Raw genomic sequence first — 22,612 nt, 5'->3', positions numbered from 1 at the left:
TCCATACACACTTTCCAGCTATTTCTCTATGACATCACAGAATCTTGTTTGTGCAATTGACAGCCACCAACCTAACCCACCGCAAAAAAAGCATAACTGGGCAATTTCAGTGGGGCCTCCATTCCGTTTGATCGTATCACTTGAGTGCTAACGTAAAGTTAACACACAGATAACTGCATTTACAGTGCACGTCCATATGACGTCACTCGTGCCCATATTACATCAATGCAGTTTGAAATTGGGATGTTTTTCACCATTTCTTTTGGTTAAACTCGCACCATTACAGCCTTGACCTTTGCCTATCAATTACATTTGCAGTGTGCTCGCTGCTCATACCCATGAACACAAACCATCCGCTGAGGTTTTCACGTTCCAGGCACATCTTCAGATTCTCTTTGACGTTGACTATTGAGCCTGCGTAGAACCCATGGGTTTTCATATGCTGGAGACATGATGGTCGGCCAAGTGTATACCCTTCCTGTTACCGTCTGTACAGCTTCTTCTCTGACCCTGTCGGCTGGGTGTCCTGAATTAAGTCCCTTTGCATGAGGGGAATCGGTAAAATCTGGCCAACATAGCCACATATACAGAGACGTGAAGGTTATGCCAATGCAGCAGCTATAGCATGAAGCGCCTAGCTAGTGTACCTTTTGGAGGACCCAGTTCCTAATTTGTCGTAGCATCATGTGCGTGCCAATGTGAGGAGCTGAATGCATGATGGAAACTACCCAGCCACAATCTAGGCCACGGGATACGAGACTGCCAATGTTCTCACTATTTCACTTCCTTTGTATCGCAGATGTATTTCTGCTACATTTTACTGTAGTGTAATGGCTCACCACTACAGCTGCAATAATTTCTTCTGAAAAATCTTTTCAAGCGCTGAATACCATGCATTTATGATGCAAGAAGCTCATGATCACCAGACTTTTCCGCGCACAAAACGTATTTCGGGTAAACAATTTTAAGCCACAATTCAATCCACTCGAAAATATATACAAAAAACGCGACAAACTGCCGATTTTCGGGTCTTTTTTGCTAATCTCCTTAAAGGGGAAACTACTGTGCTGGGTTGTACGCGGTACATGTGTGGGAACACCAATGATTACCTTTTCTAGCTATCCCTGGTTTGCACTTGTAATGTGCACGTGCGACCAGTCAAATATCAGTGGCCGCGTCTAGCCTACGTCCTGAGCACTGTAAGTTCCGCGCTGCTGTCATTTTGAAAACACACCGCGATTTCAGGCCACCCATTTAGGCATTCTGAACTTGCCGTGGTGCAAACTGTTGATAGCAGATGCCGCCGCGCGGACATGCCGCAGCAGGCTCACATAATCACGCTCGGACGGTGTCTTTTCTTGCGTGGGACGTGGGTTTTTCGAACGGGGCCACTCGGCTGCGCGATGTCGTAGATCTAACGCAGGTACCACGGGTACCATCGGCATACAGCAGGCGGTCACAGGTCAGCATTACTCGAGAGCGGATTTCGCTACCGTGTGGAAAGGCTGGCTTGGTCCCCGCATACGGCAACGTTCTCGCACATTCTGATAGTGCTTCTAACTCTATCAACTCTGCTTCATCTACGTTGCTGACCCAAGAAATTCAGGCATTCAGGGCTTTCGGCACTTTCGGATACGCCATACCGCCAGCAGCGGCAGCATCGGCGGCTTCCGCAAGAACGAACAAAAAAAAATTATTTTATAAAACTTCTAACATATGAGTTGCTTCCTAATGTTTTATTAAAATGTAAAAAAATGTGCTTTTTGTATTCTACTACGCAATATAATAGCAATTGCTTTTGGTATGACGTCACTATGACGTATTTATGACGTCACGCGGGGCAGGAGCCGTTGCGAGGGGGCTAGATCTCGTGCCCCGCGCGGGGTTCCAGACGCTGCCAAAAAAAAACTCCCCCCACCTCCCCAAAGGGGATCGTGCGGAAATGCGAATGCATTGGGTGCGCCGATGAGTGCGCTGCGGCAAGCAGTAACGGAGAGAGGCGTGCGCTCCACTGCATTTATATACATTTTCCGAGCGCAGCGAGCGGAGAGAGGGTACGCGGAGAGGAGAGAGAGACCCGCGCAACACGCCCGCCCCGCGCGCGAGCTCTCTCTCCCGCCGAGCTCCGCGATGCGAGCGCCCTCACACGCCCGAGCGCGCTCCTCCTCTCCACTCACTCTCCGCTACTCCGCCCGAGCTCCGCGATGCGAGCGCCCTCACACGCCCGAGCGCGCTCCTCCCCTCCCCTTGCCCTCCGCTACTCCCGCCCGAGCTACCACCTGTTCCGGTTGCTAGGCGCGCCACAGCTGTTGCTAGGGGCGAGGAGGAGCGCGGAGAGATAACACCTGCGGGCGCACGCCGACGGAGCACGACAACCCCCGACTAATAAATGCATTCGCATTTACGACGACGACGACGACGAAGGCAGAACTACGAGGCGCGCGCTCACGTGCGCTCACGCTGGAGGAATGCAGGCGCACGCCGGCCAACGGAGCAAGACAACCCCCGGCTAATAAATGCATTCGCATTTAAAAGACGACCCGGCCTTGCTCTCATTCATGCCCAAGCTCACATGCAGGCGGCAAGTCACGTGGTCAGATGCAAACCAGTTGCGGAGAGCGCATGTGCCAAGCCGGCAGCGGCGAACGCTGCCATCGGCGGAGCTGGGCCCGGAGAGCCACGTGATACATTTCCACGGGTACGGTGCAGCTGCGGTCAAATGAAGGTCAAATTTACCGCGACGATGAAGCCGTTCGACGAGGTTATCAAAGGTTTGCTTGAAATTATAACAGTGAGAAGAGAGCGTCGCAACGGGGCACGAAATTTCAGCACGTGCAGCGCGCGCTATAAATCGCGCGTAAAGCATATACCATAATGTTCCTTTCAATAAAGAATAAGTGCACAAACGCGCCTCACACATATGTGATGGATACTAGAGCACTCATTAACAATTGGACGCCCATAGGGATTGCGTAGGTTAACACACAAAAGCAATGTCAATACCTGTGCGTATATTAAACACATGTATAAGCTATTTGTTTCAATACACATATATAAAACACTGTAAGGGAGGTAGTCGAGGCTCGCATAGATGGTTCAGGGGATTTATTTACAGGCGATGTGAGACGAGCGCCGTCAAGACCATGGGCGATCTCACACGCAACAGCGCCTCCTGCGGCGCTTCCTCTTCCGTTGACCGTTGAAACCGGCGTGGGTGCATACCCTCACGGCTAGATTGGACTACTTATCCATATGGCTGATGCCTCCCGCACGGACACACCCTGGTGGTCTCATCGTACTTCAGTGTGTGCCCATTACTCTCGCTACAGTACATATTCAGAATATGTAACAAAATTGCATTTTGTAGTAGTGCAGTACACAAAGCAAGTGACTTCAGTGCACTTTCATTTCTAAAAAGGACCTGCACAGTAAGCTGTTTCATTTTCACTCATATTGTTAAGGGAAGGCACTGAATAGTGAGGACTTCTGAATATCAACGTCATTTAGTGAGCAACCAGGGGCACTGAAGCGGCAATAATACTGAAGTTTTGGTAGTCTGGATTTGCTTGTACTTGGTATAGCGCATTGGCCCAATTGTTGCAGGTGAAACGAACAATTTTGTGTCCAACCACCTTCACAGACTAAACTAGAGCCGAAGATTTAAAATTTCTGGGCTGTGAGTGTGGCCGCGCAGTGATTGCACAAGCATACCTTTACTGGTATACACAATGGTATTGTGCAGATATGCGTGTTAGTGTGGGCCCGCGCAACCATTTGCCAAGTCTTCAATTTTCTTCCGTGGCCGTTGGCTCGGGACTCCAGTAAATGCAACGTGCCGGCTATGCCAACCCAAGCTCTTTCCTGATAGCATTCCTCAGAACTGATGAAACAGGTACTGGAGTTCCGTCTTCCATCGTATCTGGAAGCAGAGAGAAGGGTAAAAATTACAAGTCCCTTTATTCAAGATTAAAAAGATAGAATCTAGAACTCCAACAAACAATGACATTTTAACTAGCAAAATCTTGGAAGGCTAAGGGAGCCCACATTTCCTTGCTATAAGAAAAATCCTCCCAGCATTGAAGGAAACGGTTCAGAACGCATGGTTTTCACCAAATTCTTGCATTTCAATTAGTCAGATATGTACGCCTCTCACACATAGTTTAGTTTAGAGAGAGAGAGAGAGAGAGAGAGAAGGCTCTTTAATGTAAACTGGTGAGGTCAGCCCTGCTAGGGACAAGGCTTGCTAGCATGGGAATATCTCAAATACCCATTTTTTCTGGCTCTTCGCATGCGTGGCTGTGTACGTTACTATGGTGTACCTGTATATTGCCACGCAGCAAAGAACGAAGCAAGGTTCTTACAGAAACTAATATTTAGTACAGCGAACGTGTACTCTGCGATAGACTAAGAAGACGCAAACGTCGAACAAACAGTCAACAAAGTGGCGTGCAAACTTTAGCATCGGCAAATCCAATGCTGTGGCTTCTCTCTGTATTCACTTATATCATAACACTCTCCTTTCCTGAGCCATCCTTTAGATCGAGAACGTTGTCAATTGAACAAGAACACTCTAGGTAAGAGGTGAAAGATTTCCCAGTGCAGCATACGACAGATAGAGCCAACAAGCATTGTGCTTGAACCACAGGATAAGATATATGGGCATGGCCACGCGCTGGTAACAAAACGTGAAATTTTCAAGGGATATCTCGTGGTGATATATAGCATCTCCCAAGCAATCTAAACTATTTTTCGGTATGAATACGACACTGAAACAAGACGTGGTATCTAATTTCTTATAACATGGGGAGCGAAAGTGTTTTTAACCTTTGGTCACTTTCCTTGAGTTTTCCTTCGAGCGTGAGAAGCTGACCGCCAATTGACCCATTTTCATTTAGTTACGATGCCAACATACCCACCTACACTTATGCTTTATCACATAACACATGTAAGCAGTTTCAAGTGTTTCTGAATTTTTAAAGGTTATACTGCCTCTCATAGCATACTCTGTCTTATAAAAAGCCCATACGGAGATATAGCAAACCCAAGCAAAGCAATTTTTCTGGGGCACTTTCGTCTTTTTTGTAGATCAATTCTCAAAAATTATCCCCATGAAATATCTCGAAACTTCAAATCTTTGTCGAAAAAAAAACATTAGGCTTATGAATAGAAAGTCCTCGACTATAGTTACGCGCTGAACGTTATGCACCCGTAGCAGAGCATTATGGAAGCTAGCATGTACCCAGTCTTTATCCAGCGGAGGCACAATGAATGGTGATCACTGTAGACACCACATTTACAAGCTATGTAGCTGACCTGCAGGCTAGATGCCTAACGAAGACCTACAGTAAGACAAATACACTTCCAGCTAATTTGCCAGCTATAAGAGTTCACGGTTGACCAGGAGCGTGACCCGATCTGAAGTTATTTTCATGAACTGTAGAAACCGTCGACCTACTTCAAGTGGTAACAGCCCCGTTATTTGTTTATTGCCAGTCACCAGCCCTCTCAGAAGCACAGAAAAATATCTCGGGCATTTTGAGGACTCTATGACTTAGAGGGGGATGATTAGTAGAACAAAACCAAAAGCTTCGTAGCGAAATGGGCCGAGCAACTAACTCTGTGTGTACACACATCTAGGTTATGTATGCATCAGTACACAAAGGGTTTTCCATGTGTGCCCCAATAGTACGTCTGCAAACGATCCCAGGACCCGTCAGTCTTGTACGACTTGTGCTGCCGTAAATTCGTGTACTCGCGATGGTGTCAAACCTTGGCAACCAGCCATACACAGCTCTCGCTAGTAGAAAGGTGGTCGCACCTCGGTACGGGAGCAACAGAATGCTTGACCGGCAGGCTGCGTTGGCATAGACCAGTTCGTGGATCTTCTCGAGGAAGTTGATAATCTGCTCCTGCAGTTGCTCGGCCGTCAGCTCACCGCACTCCCGCATCTCGTTCAGCGTCAGCAGGGGTGTCGCACCCTCCGCCACGACGTAGTACTGCAAGGCGAGTGAAAAGAAACTGCACGGACTGCAAACACCATTCCCATTGTTAAACGTTCATAGTTAGTGAAATGACGCTTGAGGAAACAACCCTTTATCTGAAACAACAGCCTGGAATCAATGTGAATGCCGCATTCCCATGCACCAACAAAAATCATTCGCCCCTCGGTATAACTACGACGATGGTTGAACTCGAAGCTTCCGACTATTCCCAACGCTGCTTTCACTCCTCACGTCATATCGAAAGGGATTCACCCTGGGAAGTCACCACCACCACGTTGTCTGCACTGTTCAGCGACCTCTATCGCGGACCTAAAGCATTTAATCTGGCACTGCGCTGCATTCTCAGACCATCGATACATTCTCGAAAGTGCACTCTCCAATGGTTCTTCACCAGATAATCCCCCATACCATGACGCCCAATTCCTCGCTGCGCTAGGCACTTTTTCCCTTGAGAGCGGGCACCCATGATACCCATGAAAGCGGGCACCCATGGTAGGTACTGATAGAGAAGTTCGTACCCATTATGACAGAGGAGTTCGTGAGTCATTCCTAATTTACAAATTTAACACCTTAGCATCTGGTTTATACGAAAGTACGGGGAAGTTAAGCTGCCTGAATATGTAGTAATCTGATTCAACTCTGTTCTGCTGTTGCACTGGATATTTATAGACAATTGTTCGCGTTATCGCTGTTTAGGGTCCTTTCTCATTTTATTGGTGCTTTTATAGCCAACCTTGTAAATAAAGCCTTGCTTTTGTATAAGCACAGATATCGTGCTCAAAACCTTTATTGATAATGCTGGGCACCATAGCGTCTATGTAATGTTTTAGACAAGCGCCTGTATCTCGTGTTTGCCTCTTTCTTACCCCTTTCCCCATCCATTCAACTGCTGTAACTGCTTTTACTTTTTGCTGATAATTTGTAGTTTCGAAACATATAAAAGCTGCACGACAAAAGCCACCACTGTAATCTAACGAAGACCGGTCCCTCGGCTGAAACGTTATTAAACCCGTTCTTTTTTCAGCGTGGTCGAAAATGTCATTTTGTATCTTTCAGCCGGCGTCCACGAAAACCTTTGTATATATGTATATATATATATATATATATACATATATATATAATCCAGGGAGTAGTAGAACTTTGAAGATGGTAGAGAACACAAGAGAAGAAAAACTTCGAACAAGGTAAAAGCACGATTGTGGCCTACGTTTCAGCAAAGAGAACTTGCTTTCCTCAGGGCCCTGAGGAAAGCAAGTTCTCTTTGCTGAAACGTAGGCCACAATCGTGCTTTTACCTTGTTCGAAGTTTTTCTTCTCTTATATATATATATATATATATATATATATATATATATATATATATATATATATATATATATATATATATATATATATATATATATATATATATATATATATATATATATATAGTTAAGAGAAAAGGTTCGGTTGACTGTACGATAGAGAAGTCACATTGAAAAACATAACAATATTTATTCTAACGTTTCGACCGGGGGCCGGTTTTTTTGAAAAAGACCGGCCCCCGGTCGAAACGTTACAATGAATATTGTTATGTTTTTCAATGTGACTTCTCTATCGTACATATATATATATGTACATCGTTATGAACCTGCCTCACGCTTATGCCTGCACCTTCGACCATCACCCATTGCGGAGTTTTGTAGTACGTTGCCCCTCCTTACGTAATACCCGCTTAAGGGTACAATAAATTACGCTGATGATGATGGTGTCAGTACTACTTTAAAGTAGCTGTATGCATGGTAATAACAGAGAAATGGAAGAAAAAATGCCTCAAACGTTTCCTAAAACCGAAAATTAAGCCCACATTTTGAAAGGGCAACGGGCATTGCTTCATCGTGTTGCCGTTCCCTTCTTTTTGTTTGTGCGCTGTTTTTACACAATTCGAAATGTACCGAACACCCCATATTGCCACTATGTTGAACTGAAGCGATTTGCAGAAGGGCTTTCCATTTTTTCTCTTACTCCTTCAAACCATCGCCACCGCAACCGATACCACCACCCACCACCCACTACACCGACACCAACACCTGAACTATTTGTAATGCAGCAATAAAAGCTAGCTGGTGATTCAGTCTGTGAAATAATGCACAACAGCAACCAGAGAAAGAGAGAAAATTGAAAATTTTAGGGTTACGCCAACCTGTTGCATAGCTGAACGACAGTGACAACTTTTATGCAACCTTCATATCTTGAGGGGACCGATTGCGTTTTTTAACGTTTACCAGCTGCGTGAAGAACAGTGGATGCTCGTTATCAGCAGTCCAGCCACTTACGCGTGTAATCCTACAGTGCCCGGTTGAATAAAAGTTACAATAGGCGCTGCGGCTTTGGAAGAACTTGTCTTTGTCCCCACGCTTGGCATATGGACCCAAAGCGCTTATTGTCGCTTTTCTTCAACCAGTCACCATATAATTCCACGGTGTGTTGAACGCGCTGATGCAACTGTGTTGGGATAACATTGTAGCATCCGCTGTGCTTTACTTAGCTTGTGAAATAAACTATAGATACGTAGCTGTGACGGCCACCTTTCAGAGCTTGTCGAGTTGCCACTTTGCTGCATGATCTCTTCCATTTCCCAGCTCGCACCTGCAGTGATTACCCCACTCTGCTCTAAACTATTCACGGCTACCACCATAACACAGCAACTAACACAATGAAACTAATTAACCCAGCAATATATTCTCATATCGTGGCGGTGGTGCATTACTCCTCAAGCCGTTTCTAACCGCGTCGGCAAACTTCTACTGAATTGCGGCTACGAAGTTTAGCAGCCATTAGAACTTGAGAAAGTATACGCACGGGCCTGTCGTCGCCGTTCCTGATCTTGTAGACGGTGTTGTTGTAAGTCCGCGCCTGCGTGCCTCCCCGGGAGAGGACCAGGTCATCCATGGGGTTGGCCACCTCTATGTCCTCGTCGCCGCTGGACCCCAGCACGGGCTCGATGTAGCACGACATGGGCATGAGGATGAACAGCTTCCGCACGGCCAGCCTCACCTCGTTGTCCTGCTCGTACTGGAGCATGCGTTCGCGCAGCGCTGCACGCGAAGACGGTAGTGTCACACGATATTGTGGCTTGAAGGACAAACTCATCTCAATGATAGCAACCCAGGATCACTCGAAAGGTAGGCATGCTATCAAAGCGCCCGCATATGACATATAAGTGAGTTTCTTTTTCTAATATTTCCATGTGCGCACTTTGATTATAAAAAAGGGGGATACTTACATGGGGCTTTATAAGCGCACAGACAATAAATAGCCTTTTAGGGCAGAAAGGTGTGGCGGGTGTTCTTCGCTAAACCCACACTCTCCTACCATATGCTGGAGCGTGCCTAGTCTTTCACGCACTGGCAAGCTTTTTCGATGTGCTTTGGAAACGTGCTATTGAGCATCGATATGCGGAAAAGCCCCGGACTGTTTTTGCCTCTGTATTGTTGTCTTCTCCCTCGTAAGCTTAGTCTGTGGGGTCGGTAGTCTCTACTTGCCCTCCATGTAATAAGCAACTATGTAGCTATGGGTGAATCTCGGGTGACTTTTTACCTAGCTGGATAGGTCAGTGCTTAGACTTGCAGGCAAGCAAGCTTGTTGTCTTCCACCACAGAATGGGCCAGGATCCACACTATTTAATTTGTTCCTTTAGCAGCGCTTCGTCATTTAGCACCCGGAGCACAAACTAGGACACTCAGCTAGACTGTAAAACCCTGTATGTTTGATGAATATTTGTGACCACTTTGGTCTTGCCCGCTAGAATGAGGACGAAGGCAATCACCAGCTTCTGTGCCTCCTCAACACCATCGACATCTGCCGGTGCACACGTCACTACAGCTTCTGCGTGGCTGTCACCGTTACGGTCGTCTGGGTCATTCCTTTTTTTGGGAAGGTGTCCGTGAAAATGACCCCTCCCTTTTTCGCCATCTGCCACTGAGGGACCGTGCTCCAGCCTCACATTTGTTGCATTGGTGCACTGTGTCCATGCTCTTTGGTACTGCATTGGTAGTGATGACTTCTGGGCATTCATCCAATCCCCCTGTTGGTCTCTGTACGCTGATTTACTGCTTTCCAAACGAATATGTCAAGGGTGCGTCCGCCCATTTTTGCCTGACCATGTTTTCACTAATGAACAGCGAGGTAACACTCAATAACCTCAACACCTTTTTTATGTAGGCCCATATCCAGGAACTTGCTTACAGACACAGTCATCGGAACCGCCATGGCTTTCTTCATTGCTGCGTGAATTGACATCAGGCTGCTGTGATTCCCCATTTTTTCGGGATGGCGTGTGCCGGGGTGCACACGGTTAGGTACATCACAAAGGTTTCGCCGACCCTGCGAGTGCTACTGCTCTAGGTTGAATATGAAACTTCAGTGAAACATTATTTACAATGCTCCCCTGAAGCTCAGTGCCAACAGAGCTCCGAACTGAATTCCTGTGACCTTCTCAACGACCTCTTCCTTCATATGTGTATTGATGAGTTATACTGCACTCAGAGCAAGCCGCTTGTTTACCCACCCCGTTTAAATTAAACACATATGGCAGTGCTTGCTCACTTCATTGGTGCGAAATACTAAACGGGCTTTGACTTTCTCCGGTGCATATACACCATGAGGACAAATATGCCTAAAGACTATTAAGTTTAATTTGCTGCGTTAATTGTCACAGAAAATGTGCACTGCTTCCACACAGGTGCGAAAACTTTCCCTTATTTTATGCAAACGGATGTTTTAAAAGATACACCCCGTACAATGGTGCAACTTATAGACCAGAAAATACGTAACTCGCGAAAGCCATTCCTTCTCACCTCACAATGTAAGCGCCAACAGACGCTCCTGTCTGCCAGCACAAATACAAGCATAGGTTTAAAGAGGCACTAAAATAAATCTGTCACGCTCTGATTTGTGACTGCACTCCATAATTATTACCCTGCACTTTACTCGGTAAAGATTTCTTTCACCTGAAGTCACCACTTCACAAGGCTTAGTGAAAAGTTTTTTAAGTTAACTTTATAAACTTTATTTTTATATACAATGAATATTTGAAATATACCACAGTGGCTATATCATATACTATAAAACATGTTTAGGTGTTCCTCCCTAAAAGCTTTTAGGTTTGGCAAGACAGGACTGACAAAGAATATGTGAATTGCCTGTACCTCGAGCTGACCAACAGCATGTCAAGTTTGTGTTGAACACAGCAGTAGTTTCAATTATCCGAATTTTTTTATAATAAGCATTAAAGTAACAAGCTTCTACAGTCTAACCATATAATAAGCATTAAAGTAACAAGCTTCTACAGTGTAACCATCAATTGAGGGTTTCGTGGTTCTCTTTTATAAAAAAATTACAAGAAAAAAAATCAGCGGTAATTCATAGATTTGTCTGCTAATCCGTAGCATTATTATATCACTTGATTACATTATGAATTTTTTGTAGCCATATTTGGGTATGCGTAGCCAAATACGTTGGGTGGTTCTATTACTTTTAGTTTTCTTTTATTTTCGCCGATAATGTAAATTTACACCACACTAACGATTCAGTGCCTTTACTTAGCCAGTTATATATATTTTTCTCAGGCGCAGATCCGTTTTCGCTATTTGTTATTTGCGTTTTCAACGTTTTTTCCCGTGCTGTTCAAGTTTAATCTTCGTCTTTAGCAGGCCATGTGTACGATGCATATTTTTTTTCATTTCGTGAGTTCATTTTCGTGAAATTTTTATTTTTCTTAGTTTTACTCCTTTTTGTTTTATCGAAATTCTTTTTGACCATTTATCTTCGTTTACGTTACCCTAAATGCGTTACTTCCGCCACTCATGCGTTTTTGTGCAAACGCCGACCGCTACAAGATCCTTGCCGTGGGTGTACTCGGAAAAGCATGCTACGCATCAAAATTAAGCGGGGCTCAACCGGTAAATCCCCTGCTAATAAAACACTGGATTGCGCCCCAGTCCTGTTCGACTTGCAAAACAGAGCGCAATAAATAAAGGGACAAATTAATAAAGCAACCACCCAAACTTCCAACTTGCGCGCCACCATTTTCGGCCCTATCTGGCCTGCATTTGTATACCACCTTTGCTCAGGCCGAAACCTTCAATCAAAAAGCCACAACGCCTAGCACATCACTTTTAGAAGCAGCCCAGGCCATGAGAGGCACTGAAGTCAAGGCATTCTACACTGTAACTTGATGATTTACCTCTTTTTGTGAACAACTGGCACACTTAACAAAAATACACGAACACACCCTTATAAAAGAGTTTATAAACGCCAAAACACCCTGTAAAAGGTTTTTTTCTCGTGTTTTTGATAGGGTGTAAGGGTGTTGGGTAAACGATACGCTCATTAAAAGGGTTTTGTGTTCGTGTTTTGCTTGGGTGTATGCGTGTTGGTTAAAGACAGGGAAAATTCCTCTCAAGAGTGCAAAGGTGTAAATCATCTTACAGTGCAACTAACCCCTGCATTTCGCTTTTTGCTTGCATCTAGCGCTTACCATTGCCTGCTGAACGAGGTCACTATTGCGGATTCTACCATAAATACAACAAACACAGCAGTGCTCAAAGCTGCATACTAAATGCATATGCAACGGCAGATCTAAAGTGCTGAGACATGGAGGCGCGCTGGCTAGCTACACCCGGAGCTGCAGGAAACTAACAGGAAGGTTTGGCTTTGAAGCACAGCTGAGCTGAGCATAATAAGCCGAAGTTCAGAGCGACTCACTGAGGCTCATGTGCTTGTGGTAACTGTGGAAGAGATAAAGCGCCATGCCTTCTCCGGACACCGACTCATTCCTGGCTATCGTGGTCCAGCCGTGCTGGGCTCGATTCTGCGCACACAAGCCAGGAAGCGGGGAACGTTGGAACCATTGCGGTAGACTGGTTGTTATGCGCCACATTTATTGTGCTCTTACTGAAAGGTGACCAATGTGAGAACAACACGCACACGTCGTGCGCATTATTGTTCGCTAATAGTGCTTTAACACGACACTTCGCAGCGCAGTCTGTACAGTGAAAATTGCAACAGGTGACAACTGCTTGCTACCCCTCCTTCTTGTATGCAAAGAGACCAATGGGGCTTACAAATTTTTACGTGCACAAAGAATGTACGTAATGCAAGAGAACGCAAGCCCCCCCCCCCCCCTCCAGAATAGGTGTGCGTCACCGAAGAATAGGAAGAAGACGAAGTCAATATGGAGCCCATAAATGAAAGGTGAGCAGCAAACAAGAGGAAGAAAAGCGTCAAAAAAGCACCGTAGAGCACCACGCCACACCAATCAGAGTTTTCCCCGCTAGAATTTTTCGACCTATGGAATAACGCCCAAGAGCAGATAAAAGTGGTAGACCAGTGGAGCTGTCCAGTAGGCACCGAGTGAGAGGCAGTCGAGGATGAGCGAGTCAGGCACAAGCAGCAAGGTTTCCGGAAATAGACAAGTCGTACAGGCGCGGGCAGAAGTGGGCCACCAGCACACTGGCTGTGCTACTCTTCGACGCACTGCTGACTAACGCTTCGACAGCCTTAGCGAGGTGATTAATCAGAAAGACGTGACACTGCCACAGTTTTTTAGGCAGCAAGTGTACTTGATTACTTCAGCTACATGCAAAGTTGCAGATGCTTTCTACGACTAGACTCCAACCGTACAAAGCGCACCATAAACCCTGCCAAGTGTATCTCATACAGATCTTACTGAAATAGCCTGGAGTAGCCCTACCAGCGCCTCTCACAGCCTGGGAATCATGTAGCATGTAAAATCGAGCACTCAACAGCCAGGAATTCATTAACCAGTTTCAGAGGGCACATTACCCACAGCAGACGTCTAGAGTGGCTGTTACATCGGCATAATGAGGGCAGCAACACCGAGGAACGAGGCCTCTTCCGTGTCGGCACTCACACCATAGTTTGCGTCTGTGCAGGCGGCTGGAAGGGTCCACAAGCACATAGAGGTAGTTCTGCCCATAGGTCAGGGCGAGATTGACTCCGGTGTGGATCAGACCCCAGGAGTGGCGGTGGTATCGGACTTCCATTTCTGACGGTTCCTAGACGGCCCAGAAAAAAAAACCTAGGGCAACTTCCGTCCCCAACCAGCTTCGCACCGTACCCAGTGAACAGTCGCACTCAAACACTGGTGGTAGCGCTGCAGGCAATCGCCCACAGACAGATATAGGTATGTAGTGCACTTTAAAACAAAATGGGATGAATCGGGTCAATTCAATAAACTTGAGCACCTTCCCGCATCTCCGGCTTCTCAGATTTAACATAAGGTACACTTCACAGGAAATATCCTTAACCTTGTATGCGGACAGTAGCAAACCATTTCGGGCGCAAGTTTTTGTGTGCTAAAGGCCAGTAGAGATTCGATATAGCCCACTCGGATAGCAGAATGCTTTACATTTAGCTTTTAATATCATTACTCACCAGTACGACGTCCAATGGAAGAGACTTCCAGCCACTATTCCCACGCTGCGTGCAGTACTGTGTCAATGTGAGCATGACTGTTCATTTGGTATGATCACACCGGATGACGAAACGATGCTTCCTGGTAACTGACGCATTAATTTCATCTAAAATGTAGAGCTGAACGCGTATTGTTTTTGAAAAACTTATACTAGCATGATAAGTTTGCCCCATTTCGTTTAGTTGAGGCGCCCAGAAACATGGCCAAAAAACATGCTAAAGCTCGCATAGCAACACCATTGAAGTGCCACTTTTGTAACAAACGTAGCAGTACAAATGCTGGCCTGACAAAGTTATTGTATTTAAAAAACAGCCCAAATACACTTAGAAAAGTCTACAGAACTTCAGAGAATTGTCTGCTAATGTGCACCATTCTTATGCCCCTTGTAAAAATTGCTACAGCGCGAATCGAAACAAGGACACAAAAATACGACGGGACGAGCGCTCGTCCCGTAGTCTTTGTGTCCTTGTTTCGATTCGTGCTGTACCTATTTTTATTATGAACTACTAACTCGCCCAACAATACACTTTGTTATGCCCCTTGTCTGTCTTGTGAGTTATTTATAGCCATATTTTTTATAAGTAGCAAAGACGTTTGGTTGATGATGATGATGATGATTCCTATTGGTTTCCCCTTTGAAGCGGGGTGATGACATGTCATCTTACCAAAAAGGACTAATATAATCATGTTTTACACTCTTGGTTTAATACTAGCGCTGCTTAGGGGAGGCACTAAAGCTTATTAGGCCCGAAATACTTTCTTTTCCCTGTTACAGGTGGTAACTGTCTTAGGCAATATTCCCCTCTCTGCTTTTCGTCCACCAGCATTCTAATCTTCTTTTCGTCCCCTCGACAGCCTTGAAGTTAACTTCCTCTCTGATACCCTTAAATCCTAGGGCTTCTGGAAGCCCAATATTCCCTTCATGTAGATTTGGATGGATACCCTCACATTCTAACACTATGTGCCGCATAGTTTCTGTTTCTTTTTAGGTTTTATTTTGTTTCCTTTTGACAATACAATGATGCAAATTTGTGCCCTTAAAGCAATTAAGTGCATTTACTTCGCCACTTATAACATGTATTCCGCATATGTATGCGAGCCGTAATGCAGGATTGGTCGATGTTTGCTACGTTTATTCGTATTGTACCGTTATTTTCCGCGCCTAACTAGTTTAGTCTGTTTTTGGGAGATGCATAACATGCAAATTCTTGATTTCTTCAGTTCCTCTCTGTGAACTTGTTATTTTTTGTATTTTCTGTATATTTTTTTGGCACTTGAAATTCTTTTCAACCAATTGTTTCCAAATACCCTCTTGTAATCATTACATGTGTTACTTTCCCCCTTATGCTTTTTTTGTGGAAATTGTGGGCGTTACACGGGCCAGGCTGTGGGAGTACCGGCAAAGAATGCTACCTATCAAAAAAAATATCAGCCAACAAAGCAGCTGCAGACGCGTAAAAGCCAAAAGCTAGAAAAAAGCTCGCTGGAACACATTTCGCGCTTGACTCAATGCAAGGTCCCTTGCACCTGGCATAAAGACCTACTGCTAAGTGGCTGGCTGGTACAATAAACAAGCTGTGAAAGTTGCTTCTTCTGCTGTTTCCCGTTTTTCAATACATTGCTTTGTCATAATTTACCATTTTGCTTCGGGTGCTACGTATGCGCTGTATTAACTATAAAATCATCACCATTGACAGGGAGACCTGAAGGAGAGCCACCAGTAGAAAATATGAAATTAACAAACCAAATGCTTCACACGCGAGTGATCACGAATGGAGCATTGCAGACTACATGAAATAATCAAAAACCACCCTGTAATCTCAGGACCACATGCCGTGCTATCTCAGAGGCTAAGGCATTGCGCTGCTGAGCTAAAGAATGCAACTTCAATCCCAGCCATGGTGAATGTTTTACTGATGGCAGTCCAAGGCGAAAACGCCCATGTGCCGAGATTTTGGCACACGACCAATACACTAGGTGGTCAAAATTATCTCGTAGCCCTCTGCTGCGGTGCCCCTTATAGCACAGGCGTAGCTTTGACATGTAAAATTTTTTCCCATCTGAAGACCAGCTGCTGTCGGAACTTAAAAAATCTTGCTAATAGGAGAGTCCATGGTCCTTTCCACCAAGATGGTTTCGTAGTAAGCCTTAAAAAAATCCAAAAACAAGCCACGTGTAGCATTAAGTTTTGTCTGGTCCCCAGGTGGTGCCACTGCTTCACAAAAAAATAAGGATTTTTCAGTCAAGACACAAACAACCCACTTTAACATATTTAGGTTTTCGATGGTTGTGAACACATTTTCATCCCTACATTGCTTTAAACGGACACTGAAGTGAGTTGTAAGTATTATGGGATTACTTGCGAAATTGTAGACTGGAGTACCTAAGCCATGTTTCGACTTATCTCCGTGCGTTTAACCGCTACCCTCCTCTTTACATCGCCGTTGCCGATTTCCTATGACATTTCGTATGACACTTACTCGAGAACGCTTGGTTTGACTGCGCTACTGCGCAGTTCGCCGACCCTCCGACAGGGCGGCCGGCTTCCGGCGGGTCATTGCTATTCGTTCGTTCCGTTGAAACTAAGCCACGACACGATCTGTGGCTGTAAGAATGCGCCTGTAGTTTGTTATTTTGTAGATTCTATAAAGCTTAGTAAAGTCTATAAAGTCACAGTAGATCCACACAGGCGCACAGGCGACACTTCGCTGACAGGTACGCTAGTAGAACGTCTAACGCCAATTAAAGGCGGGAGAAGAGTCAGGGAAGTGAGTAACGGTAACAAGGAATAATATCTACCGAAACATTTATTGTAAAGCGTAAAAACAAGGTGCAGGAAGCACATTTTGCACTGGGTGAACTAGCACAGTGGTCAGCAGCACGACCACGTATTTGTGATCGCTTTATTGCCTATGGAATGCAGTCGCTAGAGGTAAGATATTCGTGGGAATTCAGGGGACGCTTACTGCACGAACGTTGTTCAGGAAATAGTCATCTAAGCTGCTGGTAAGGGTGAAACTAAAAAAAACATGATATACGATATGTACTTCATATCACCACCCTCGACAGCGCTGGGACGATGACCGAGTGCGGGAGAGATTGTATAATGATCTGGTTGATACAGTACTACCCATTTCATTGTACAGAGTAATGTACCGGGCAGGGCCAGGACAGGATGTCTTAAAGCGTGCGAGACGAAGGTGCTACCATGGGTAAAGAATTTCTTTTACAAACTTCACGCTGGAGTCTTGCCGATAAAAACGTAGATTCGGCTGTGAGTATATAAGACTATTGCGCAGAATTTGTTTCACTTTGGCCGGGTGGCTGAATCGAGTCACAGACATACAGATATACATGCAGACACAAAATTTCTTAATATAACAAGCTTAAGAAAGACTATCGTCTTTAAATCGCCAAGAATATACTTATACACTGCAGGCTTAGTCCCTCACCAGGTTTCACGTAAGTGGAGATGACCAGGGATTTTTTTTTGTTTTGTTTTGTTTTTCTGATGAGTTCTTGTACTTAGGTAATGTTGTTTGTACTGAATTCACCATTTCGCGACGCAACCTTCTTTGCTCCAGCAGCGGCTTGGCAGGCCGCGTGCGTACTGATACTGGCGCGCTAGCGAGTTCTCGTCGTGGTGTTGCCGTAAGCACCGACCGGTTGCGGGCACAGTCCCGACAACACCCAGCACATGTTGAAAACAACCAGGGGCTGAAAATGCAGCCGCACCTCCCGAGTATTCACTACGGAATGCCTGGTATCCCACGTGTAGTTTTTTGGTGCTTAAAGGGACCATGAAGAGAAAATACAACTTTGTTTAACTTTAAAGAGTCAGACTTTAGTACCTCACTCACCTTCATTCCGTCCACGAAAGACATTTTTTAACCGATGAAAACGCAAGAAATACTTAAGGACTTTAAAATTTGGCGCCACAGTGACGTGTTATCGGTGCGAGTGACGTCATATGGACCAGCACTAAAAGCATAATTTTCAGTGGGTTAGGTGCACGTTAGCATTCAAGTGACTCGATCAAACAGAACTAGCAGCCCCACTACAATCGTCCAGTCATGTGTCCTGGCGATTGATTAGTTCGACCGCCGTCAACCGCCCAAACACGATTTTGTGACGTCATAGAAAAGATGCCGAAAACTGGCTAGCGAGTCGCCACAGCTCCACACGTTTTCTTTATATCTCCGTTATTTTATCTCCGTTATTTTATCTGCGTTATTTTATCCCCGTTATAATAATATCTCTGTTATTTTTTGGAAGTTTGCGATAAAATCGGTATCATTTTTATCAGGACAAAGCAACCTTTCTAATGAACCGAACTTGTATTTTGTCTTCATGGCTCCTTTAAAACCGCAATTCAAAGTTTGGAACAGTATGGGTAATGAAAACAATGAGAGTGGTGCATTTGCTGTTAGGCATGAAGGCACCCACGGATTTACTCTGAGATCTACTTCTGGCAATTCTTCAGCGTGAACATGCAGAACCCAATTTAAAGCAAATTTTTGTAGGCGGAGAATATTGAATGCAGATAATTGACAACCAGTTGACCACCAAGATATCCGAGTGACTAACAAGTGACGGAACTAGAAGTAAGGGAAAAAAGTTAATTTGATGAAGGGATGAAATGAACTTCGGAGGCAAATAATGGATTTGAGCACCGCAGGACAGGAGTGGTAGGAGGCCAGTGGGAGAGGCCTTCGTCTTGCAGTGTATTTAAATAGGGCTCTTGACCTGCATAGCGTGCCAATAATGTCAAATGTCTGATTTTTTAAGTAAACCATAAAATATGTTCAAATTTTTGGCATTCTCACGATTGTGTTCAGCGTATTTTTTGGCTCCGTAAGAAAATTTACATTTCTGGATGCACATATTTTTTCGGGGACAAACTTTTAGAAAGAGCTCAGGCTTAACCGTTTTTTGTTAAAGCACCATTGAGGCTGCAGATATAAAGTTTATTTGAAAACGAGATACCCTCCATATATTGCGGCAGACTTTCATAATGCTTTCTCAAGTAAATTTCCACAAAGGATGCCAACACATAATGCAGAATTTAATTTCTTTCCAGTGCCTTACCGAACGAAGGAAGCAGTTTTAGAGGTCCTAGGAATGCAGTCCCAGGTTTTACGCGCACATTCGCTGGGTTACTGCCCAAGGATCGTCCTCCCGGATTTTCTACTATGAACTTCAAGCTTGCATAACTTCTGAAGCAACAGAAGTCGAACTTAACAAGGTGCGCTATAGGCACAGTTTGTAAATCATGTTCATGTTCATTATGTTCAATTAATTATGTTCATGTTCAATTAATTAACAGCGGTACAAGGAACAAGGACAAGAAAAAAACGATGGCACAGCGCTTGCCCTGCCGTCTTTCTTGGTCGTGTTCTTTGTCATGCTGTTAACTACTCAAACAAAGCCCTCATAGCAGCCATTATAGCACTTGATCCTAGTACCTTTCGATAGAAATAATCCGACTGTGACAGTACAATCGACATCCTGCACTGCTACCGTGAAACAGCGACAGGATTCTCAAGAGGCGCATGGCACTGGAAGCAAATAATGGAAAAAGCACATAGGGTGTCTGTAATTTGAGAGGGGCAACTCACCCACACGCACAGCATGTTGATAACGGCCACCACAAAATGAACATGCCAGGCCGTAGAAATGACGTCCCACAGAAGACTCAGGTTTTCAATGACGCTCTGTAAGGTGGCAGAACAATACACATTGGGTCATCTTTTGTCAACGCCTCCAGTAGACAACTGTGCGCAGCGGCTCACGGAAGCCAGCACAAAAATTAAAGGCTTCGCAGCCACAAACTCCTTTTTATGACATAGAGAGAGAGAGAGATAAAACATCTTTATTGTCCGGCAAAATTGACGCTGCCTAACGTCGTGTCAGTCGGTCCCTCGGCATCGGCTACCTACACGCACCCAGCCCCCGAGGGGACAGTGCTTTCGGCCGCTGGCGCTCGAGAGCCTCCAACACTTGCTGGACGCCCTGTATTGCACGTCGTAGTCCTTGCTTGCCACCGCATCCGCTAGGTGCGGCGGTAACGTCTCTGTAGCACCGTCGTTCACTTTACAGTTCCACAGGATATGAGCCATCGTGGCCCTGTCCTTCCTACACACCGCGCACACATCGCTCGGATACACGTCCGGGCACACGTGCTTGGCTATCACCGGAGTTCACATCGCGCACGTTTGTAGTTGTCGCAGCGTCACCGCTTCCCTCCTCGTAAGCTTGTGGTGGGGCGGCGGGAACACCTGTTTGTTGCCCCTGTACCACTCCAGAGTGTCCTTATACGAGGTGAGCGGCGTCGCCTCGTCGCCTCCCGTTTCCATCGGCGGGGGGTCCGGGCTCGCGCCGCGACTGGTGAGCGCGCGCGCAGCTCGGTCTGCCCCTTCGTTGCGTTTCTCGCCCGTGCTGACCGGGCCGACGTGTGCCGGGAACCATTTCAGCGTCGCCGGCGTCTGTCGTGGTTGTAGGGCCCCGCACACCCTTACTGCGCACGGGGACACTGTCCGTAGCGTAGTTCATGATCGCCGACCGCGAGTCGCTGATCACCGTTGAACACCTCGGGTTCGTGAGCGCCAACGCTATGGCTAGCTCCTCGGCCTCTTCCGAACTCCGCGCCCGGACGCTGCCGGCCGTGTACAGCTCCCCAGAGGTAGCCGCAACTACGGCCGCCGCATACGTGCCCGGCCTGTCCGGGTACTTGGCCACATCGACGTAGTAAGCACCGTTGTCCGATGCGTGTGTTGCCGTGAGAGCCTTCGCCCTCGCGATCCTCCGCTCTTGGTTGACTTCGGGATGCATGTGCTTCGGGATCGGCGGCACCTGCAACTGGCAGAGCAGCCTACGCGGCAGCGACGCCCGGCCCCCGTCCCCGTGCAACCCCCTTTCGCGGTATCCTAACCTCTGCAAAATCGAGCGCCCTGTCCTCGTCTGCGCTAGCCTCGCCATCTGCGCCGTATGCTGTGCCTCGGCTATCTCATCGAGCGTGTTGTGCACCCCTAGCTCCAAAAGCTTCTCCGTACTGGTGTGCGTATAGAGCCCTAGCGCCGCCTTGTACTCTTTGCGTATGATGGCGTTCAGCTTTTGACGCTCCGCCACCTTCCACTCGTGGAACGCCGCAACGTACGCCACGTGGCTGACTGCAAACGACTGTACGAGCGGGAGGAGGCTCGCCTCCTTCATCCCCGCTTTTCTGGTGGACACCTTCCTGATGAGCCGGATGGCCGTCGCCACCTTCGCGTCCAGTTTGTTGATCGTAAATCCATTGTGCCTGAGCGCATCGATGTGCCAGCCCAGCACTCGCAACGTCTTGACGTGCGGGATGGCGGTCCCGTCCCTCGTCCTCAAGTTAATGTTCGGTTAGGTCGCGTCGCTCCTGCTCCGCCCGCGCGGCGGGATGATCAGGAGCTCCGACTTCGCCGGCGAGCACACCAGCCCCGTCCCCTGCAGCTGACTCTCGATTTCGTCAATCGCTTGCTGCAACACCGCCTCGATGTGGCCGTCGCTGCCACCCGTTGTCCAGAGCGTTATGTCGTCCGCGCAAATGGTGTGCTTGACGTCCGGGAGGCCGGCTAGCCGGTCGGCCACACCGATCATCACCATGCTGAAGAGTATGGGTGAGATCACCGACCCCTGCGGCGTGCCGACGCTACCCAGCGTCTTGCTAGGGAGCTCCATGTCACCGGCTACGATCGTCGTCGTGCGGTCCGTGAGAAAGTCCTTGATGTAGGCGAACGTTCGTCGTCCCATGTTCAGGCGGGACACTTGCTCGAGTATCGCCGAGTGACGGACCCGGTCAAACGACATAGACATCCTGTTGAGCTCACTCCCAACTCAATGAGGACATCCAACCTCCCATATTTTACATTCCTTACACAATGATCGGATAAGTCACGTGTTAGATAATAGCACATAGGTGTTCGCGGACGCGACGGGTCGCGGAGAGGGGGGTGTTCCTTTTGAGGTACTCGGCTTTTTCGCAAATCCTAAGCACTTCATAAAAAAGACCGACTCATGGATTGTGATGTGCAGAAAAGACATGTACTTGGCAGCCACGCACTAGGCCTGCGATATGACAGGGAAAGAAATGAAAAAGAAGCATG

At 46.5% G+C, this 22,612-nt stretch overlaps 1 protein-coding gene across 1 annotated transcript in view; it reads right to left on the bottom strand.

Moving 5' to 3' along the window:
* Positions 1-3,088: 3,088 nt before the first annotated feature.
* LOC144152937 (stimulator of interferon genes protein-like) overlaps positions 3,089-22,612 on the bottom strand; it is a 42,051-nt gene continuing 22,527 nt past the window's right edge. The window contains exons 4-9 of the mRNA XM_077684517.1: positions 20,099-20,194; positions 14,441-14,497; positions 13,917-14,061; positions 8,843-9,078; positions 5,819-5,996; positions 3,089-3,919 (exon numbers count right to left, since the gene is read on the bottom strand). Coding sequence (XP_077540643.1) covers positions 3,840-3,919; positions 5,819-5,996; positions 8,843-9,078; positions 13,917-14,061; positions 14,441-14,497; positions 20,099-20,194 — 792 coding nt within the window. The 3' untranslated portion in view covers positions 3,089-3,839. The remainder of the gene's footprint in view (positions 3,920-5,818; positions 5,997-8,842; positions 9,079-13,916; positions 14,062-14,440; positions 14,498-20,098; positions 20,195-22,612) is intronic.

Source organism: Haemaphysalis longicornis, unplaced genomic scaffold (genome assembly GCF_048455015.1).
Source record: "Haemaphysalis longicornis isolate Haplotype H1 unplaced genomic scaffold, Haemaphysalis longicornis Haplotype H1 scaffold_9, whole genome shotgun sequence".
Taxonomy (NCBI): Eukaryota; Metazoa; Arthropoda; class Arachnida; order Ixodida; family Ixodidae; genus Haemaphysalis; species Haemaphysalis longicornis.
This window is presented reverse-complemented; position numbering and strand designations above follow the sequence as displayed.